Source organism: Montipora capricornis, chromosome 13, assembly GCF_036669925.1.
Source record: "Montipora capricornis isolate CH-2021 chromosome 13, ASM3666992v2, whole genome shotgun sequence".
Classification (NCBI taxonomy): Eukaryota; Metazoa; Cnidaria; class Anthozoa; order Scleractinia; family Acroporidae; genus Montipora; species Montipora capricornis.
Window position 1 is genome coordinate 22,399,742 of NC_090895.1, and position 6,422 is coordinate 22,406,163.

General features: G+C 37.9%; 2 protein-coding genes across 2 annotated transcripts in view; one reads left to right on the forward strand and one right to left on the reverse strand.

Annotated features, from left to right (window-relative positions):
* Positions 1-6,422, reverse strand: part of LOC138030102 (proto-oncogene tyrosine-protein kinase receptor Ret-like) — a 428,681-nt gene that overhangs the window by 108,096 nt on the left and 314,163 nt on the right. The window lies entirely within an intron of this gene.
* On the forward strand, positions 3,970-5,510 carry LOC138030126 (limbic system-associated membrane protein-like). Its single transcript, XM_068878010.1, has 3 exons — positions 3,970-4,215; positions 4,669-4,905; positions 5,360-5,510. Exons 1-3 carry the CDS (start codon positions 4,110-4,112, stop codon positions 5,503-5,505), a joined length of 489 nt encoding a protein of 162 aa, XP_068734111.1. The 5' UTR covers positions 3,970-4,109; the 3' UTR covers positions 5,506-5,510.

Below are 6,422 nucleotides of genomic sequence, written 5' to 3' on the forward strand. Positions count from 1 at the left end.
GTAAGGTAAGACGATTTTTATTAAAATCGCTACATTTTCATAGGTCGCAGAGACAATCGTTATTTTCCCCATGCAAATCCTTATGAATATGCAAATCGCTCGAGTCACGTAGCAATGCAAAGGTCATCATATAAAGAGCTGCGCATATATCAAGCTTGGGGTACCTGTGGTTGCAGTCAACTTGCTGTGTGAGCATGATCTTTTAACACATCATTTGCTTCATCTTTTGATTTAAAGCTTCATTATTCTTGTTAAAGGTTTACCATTTCTTTACAGGGTTATAGCTAGTAAGCCACTTGCAATTATAATATATATCATTGCCAATGCCTGACAAATTTGAGACTTGAAGTGTGAAAAAGTGCCATTTTTAAGGTCAGTGAGGGCACAGGTAGTTAACCCAGGCTTACTGTGTGTGCCACATAGGTAAATATAGAGAACATATGAGGCGAAGTTTAGGTCTGAAAATTTGCTAGAAAATGGAAATAAAAATCGATAAAACTTACTACGTGGTGAGCTGTCGTTGTCTTTCATATGTACACGAAGTTTCGGGAAAAATGGGCCCCGTTCACCTTCCTTCATAGTATAGTGACACGGTAGGAGACGGAAGCCAGCTTAGGGACTCCGATCAACCCAAAACAAGCACGATTTTTTTTTCGCGAAAATCGAATCCAGTCGCTAAATCTTGAAACACGCCAGGCTCGTGGAACATGAATTTTTCTAAACCATGAATCCACTGAAGCATCTCCAGGTAACAACGCGAAGCCACCAGACTCCGTAGAACTTGTAAGTTAACCTGCTAAAATGGCGGCCAGAAACCGTTGTCCTCGCAAAGTGTCCAATTCAAAATGGCACTGAACTCGGGACGCCTAGTGACGAGTATAATAAGTTTTGGAGGAAGGGGAGTCTCAAATTGCTAAAAGCAAACGTCACTGAGCAATCTGGGACTCCCCTCCCTCCAGGGGGACTTATTATACTCGTCACCAGGCGTCCCAAGTTGAGTGCCATTTTGAATTGGACACTTTGCGAGGACAACGCTTTCTGGCCGCCATTTTAGCAGGTTAACTTACAAGTTCTACGGAGTCTGGTGGCTTCGTGTTGCTACCTGGAGATGCTTCACTGGATTCATGGTTTAGAGAAATTCATGTTCCACGAGCCTGGTGTGTTTATTTAGCGACTGGATTCGATTTTCGCGAAAAAAAACGTGCTTGTTTTGGGTCGATTGGAGTCCCTAAGCTGGCTTCCGTCTCCTACCTTGTCACTATACTATGAAGGAAGGTGAACGGGGACCATTTTTCCCGAAACTTCGTGTACGTATTAAAGACAACAACAGCTCACCACATGGTAAGTTTTATCGATTTTTATTTCCATTTTCTAGCAAATTTTCAGACCTAAACTTCGCCTCATATGTTCTCTATATTTACCTATGTGGCACACACAGTAAGCCTGGGTTACATGTGGTGAGGCATCAAATAAAATATTATCTGCTTATAATTAACTCTTACCTTTTTACTTGACTTGTTGTAAGCATTTCCTTGTTTCGAATTGGCATTTAAACAAAGCAAAACAGCTGAAAATCATCAATTCAACACATTGTGCTCAGCCCGTTGATTCAAACCTGAATGACCTTGAATAAAACTGCCGAAATAAATTGACTGCTGACCAAAACGAAAATGGTTCAGTAGTTTCTGCCGTCTCTTCCTCATTATCCAAGATGGCGGAAGGATATCTACGTCTCTGATATGCACGTGAATTTGCTCAGCACTCTATAGTCCAGCTTATTGAGGAAAAAATGAGCAAAGTTCATAGCGGAGTCATCAAATTAACCTTCAATGGATTGTAAAAAGATACTGGTCTTCACTTTCTTTAACATAGCTAGAGTCTTTGATATTTCAAGGGTCCAATATTTCGTGTTGCCTTTGGTATTTATGAGCTCATCAAACAAGGTAATCCATCATTTTTGATGAAATTTCCCACAATCTACGAACATCAGAATAGAAGCTTCCTTTTTCATTGATCCATGTATGTTGCGTGCTTTTATTTTCAAATTTGGGAGCAAAACTATAACTGCTTGCTTAAGGTATGATTGGCAAATAATTAGAACAGTGAGTTTTAACTCGGATGATTTCACATTAATTTTTGGACGTTCAATACGACCAAACCTCGTTATATTTAAGGATAAAACTAAGCTCATATTTTGCGTTGCACCCGATGAAATGGTATTCTTTTATGATCTTTGCAATTTATACACAAGAGCCGTACAAAAGTGCCAATAATTATTGTCTCAAAATCAGCAATTATCTAACAAGCTTATATTTTGTCAGATCCTTGAAAGATCTATAGATATCCTCATACATCATTCAATGTCACTCTACAAAGATCTTGACAGCTTGTCAAGATCTATGACCAATCTTTGATGATCTTAAAAATCTTTGCTTACCTTAAGATCCAAGTAAGTTCCTTTTAAGATCTTAAGATTAAAATCCTTTCATTAAAATTCTTCAACTGTACAATAATTGGCCCAGTGATAAGGTCCAAATAAGATCCTTGAAAGATCTTTTGAATGTCCTCAAGGATCTTAAAGACCATTATCAAGATCTTGACCAGCGATTTTCCCAAGATCCTATCAAGATCCATGAGAAATCCTTGAGGATCCTTGAGGAAGAAATTTGTAGGATCTTGACTCGAGTTCTCTGTAATATCCTTCAAAGATCCTCATCATTTTCCTCGAGTATCTTAAGAATTCTTAGCAAGATCTTTTATGGGATTGTCAGGTAAAGATCTTTCAAGATCTTTAAAGGATCCTTCAAGGATCTCTTTCTAAGGTCTTCATGTTCAAAGATCTTTTGCAGGTTTTTTGAGATCTTTGAAGATCTTTGAAGATCTTTAAAGATCTTTGAAGATCTTTGATGATCTTTAAAGATCTTTGAAGATCTTTTAAGATCTTGAAAAGATTTTCACCAGGGATGGAGACGAAATTTCTTACGAGTTAAAAAACTTAATGACAGTTACATGTAATGCAAGGCTGCTGCCTAAGAAGCCCTTCGGGCTTGCAACGTACATTAAAAGTTAGTACCCCAAGTCATTTTTTCAAGAGCCCAGAATTAAGTAACTAAAAGTGAGGATGAATCACCTTGTGATAAGTTGGGTGCCCGTTTGGGCCACTCGTTCAGAAATGTGGTCGCCCGCACTCGCAAGTTAAAGGCACCCCGGGGCGACGGTTATGCAGCAGCCTTGTAATTCAAAGAAAAAGCTTTAAAAATGAATGCCTGTGTTCTATTTAAGCTTCCTCAATTGTGTTCAGAAATTTGTGAAAGTCCTTTTCCAAGTACAACAGCTAGACAACATCTGTCAATATTTTTATTACCTTAAGAGCAGTTCTCTGAGAAAAGTCAAGCAAAGTTGGAGATATGTTGTCCGGTGAGAATATCATGACCTAAAGCTTTCTCAACATGATGGGTGCAAGAAACCAGACCAAAGGTCAATTTGAAGTGGTCTGGCTTGCTAAATTGTCATTAAAATTCACCACTCAAATTTAAAAAAGCCTCAGAATGAATAACATGACTGTATGTGTCTACATCTTGCATAGATGCAAGAGGTATGGCTAAGGTAAAGTCTGCTACGAGCCTAGAACCCCCAACAGGCCGGCGCTGATACAATACAAATAAAATTAGTAAATGCACTGTAGAGTGATTTGAAAGCAAGCATGGAAAAGCTAAATTAATCTTGTTTCATTTTATGTTGTTTTCATTCTTTTTGCTTAAAGCTACATGACTTTTGTACAATTTACAATAATTTTTGTTCACATTGGTTTGAACTTTAATATTTTATTTGAAATAAGACTGTACAGCGTACATTTAGCCCTTAGATTTCTCTTGTGTGTTTGGTAAGAGAAGCATTCAATTGCATAATAATTATATGCTTTTAAAATCCCATGAAAGCATTCCATTTTTTCCCACCAATTTCATTTTTTAGTTCCTGTGAGCAACATTGTCACTTCAAGTAACCAAACAGTATCATTATCTGATGAACTGACTTTGAGCTGTTCAGCTGATGGAAGACCGAAACCAACAATAACCTGGACGAGACTCTCGGATAACACTGTAGTCAACATGACTTTGAACATAAGCAGTAAGCAGTATGGAGGATGCTACAGATGTACTGCTGATAATGGTGTTGGAAAAGCTTTGACAAAGGATGTCTGCATAAATGTTCTGTGTGAGTGCCAGTCATTGAGCTGCAATGTAATCAGAGTGAGCTAGAGGTTCATGTGTAGTTAAAAATAATCAAGGCTTATTGAAATTAATGAGGAGGAGTTTGTGAGTTTGAACACCAGTGCTTCCTGCGTAATTCCGTCTGCAAAATAATGTTATTTATGGCATGACTTCCAAGTCTTTTTGGATAAGGATTATAAACCATAGTCCCCATTTCAGTACACTTGTTCGTAAATAATTCTGTGAGACAGTAAAGAAACCTACACGCTGTCCAAGAAGCCTAGGGGAAGTAGTCCTTGGTGTTGTTTTCTGGCCTTTGAGTGTTCAAGGGTAAAATTACAGCAGGTCCACATCAGCTGTGTAGTTGCCAGTATTATTTTTTAGACCTGCCTCAACAAATAAACAAAATGTTTAAACACCATTACAGTGTACAACTTTTGCTTCCTATTCTTGACAGTTCCTCCTGAGATTACCATCAAAAGTAAGTTCTTTGTTGGTCGCGGGCAGACTGCATCACTTAACTGCAAAGTGGAAGGAAATCCAACACCCTCAATTCATTGGATTCCTTGTGATCCTCCAAATACTGGCTGTAACAAGCAATACCTTAATATTTCTGATGTTCAGACTCCACGTGCTAACTACACCTGTACAGCAACCAATAGTGAGGGAAGTGATTCAGAAACCACACTTCTCAGTAAGTTACAATGACTTTGTACATGTAGTTAATGGAGACTTCTGGGCAATCCATAAGTGGAAATCACTTGTACACTAATGTAAGTTGATGACTTACTGTACATGTAATTAAAAGTAATTGTAAAGACAGATTCTTTCAAACCTAAGCTAAAAGAATTCATTTTGACAATGAGAAGAGTCAGTTACTCTATTCAAACCAGCTGCCAACTTCAAATTTTATTGTTGTGGTACACCTGTACATTAGAGGCGGGATGTGCTTTTAACCTCACCATACCCAACAGACTAAGAGTCACCTTTACTTCAGGTACTTTAATACTTGTAAGTAGTTGTTTATAATTTATCTTCTTGGTTAGTTACAGTTTAGTTTGTTTTTTGGTAATGTTGATATCCAGTGCATCCCATGTTGAATGTTAAATTTACCAGTTAATTAGAAGCATTGCACTTTTTTGCCACAGTCATTGGAGGGAACAATATTTTCTTGACAATCAGCACAAGTGGAGAATGTGATAAAAAGGATTCTGTGTGGGAAACACTTCAGAGTGAGGTATTAGCATTAATATTATTTTCAGGGAACAAAGGAGTTTGGAAAGAGACGAAGTGAAATGAACATTTAGGAGATAGTCAGGCAGGCATTCTATGCCTTTGACACAATTGATGGCTGTACAAGAAACTTGTGACTAAGAAATGGGCTTTGTCATTCGATTTACAAGGCATACAGTTGCCCAGCTCTCCTGTGACTCACTAACTCCTACAAAACCGTCCCCCATTGACAAGTAAAATTAATCATCTGGTATTAGACAGATTAAAACCTACTACATGTAAGTCTCACTCCCAGGAGTCAATGGGTTAATGACAGAATACAGTACAGCTGTATGTCAAGAAATACTTTACGTATAATTAGACACTTCCTGATTTAGACCAGTGTCATGAAGTACCCCCTTGCCTTCTTTACCAACTTCAACATCACCAATGTGTAGGAATACATGATTGTATGGACAATAATTGCAGTTTACTTCACATTGTTCCCTCAACTGTTCTCCCAATGTAAAGGTTATAGGCCAGGTATGTTAACCCATTGACTCCTGGGGTTCCCCATTGACGAGTAAAATCGTCTGGCGTTAGACAGAGTAAAATACTAAGTCTGGCTGGTTTCGGCCGGTTTGGATGTCAATGGGTTAATGATATACTGGAAAATTACTCGATTCTGATTGGCTGAGACCAGTGCAGTTCAAGTGTAACAGTGCAAAAAAGTGTGATATGAGTGCAAATTACACATTGAAACTGTGGATTATGATTGTCAAGTAAACAACAGGGTTTGGTCGGAAACAATCAATATTTTCTTTTCAAATCAAGCGTTTGCCATGGATGGCGCAATTTATGGCACATTTTTTCGCTGATTACATGATATGCATTTGTTTCTTCTGCTCAACCATCTCAAATTTTTTCATGTATATTATTGATGTTAAAGTAATCACATGATTTAACTCATGCAATGTGGAATAAATAAGCACTTGTAAA

What these genes read in the sequence shown, in the direction of transcription:
- LOC138030126 (XM_068878010.1), top strand. Translation starts at nt 4,110, where the DNA reads ATGACTTTGAACATAAGCAGTAAGCAGTATGGAGGATGCTACAGATGT. An exon ending in TGTCTGCATAAATGTTCTGT is followed by an intron (nt 4,216 to 4,668) that starts GTGAGTGCCAGT and finishes TATTCTTGACAG; the next exon opens with TTCCTCCTGAGATTACCATC. An exon ending in TTCAGAAACCACACTTCTCA is followed by an intron (nt 4,906 to 5,359) that starts GTAAGTTACAAT and finishes TTTTTGCCACAG; the next exon opens with TCATTGGAGGGAACAATATT.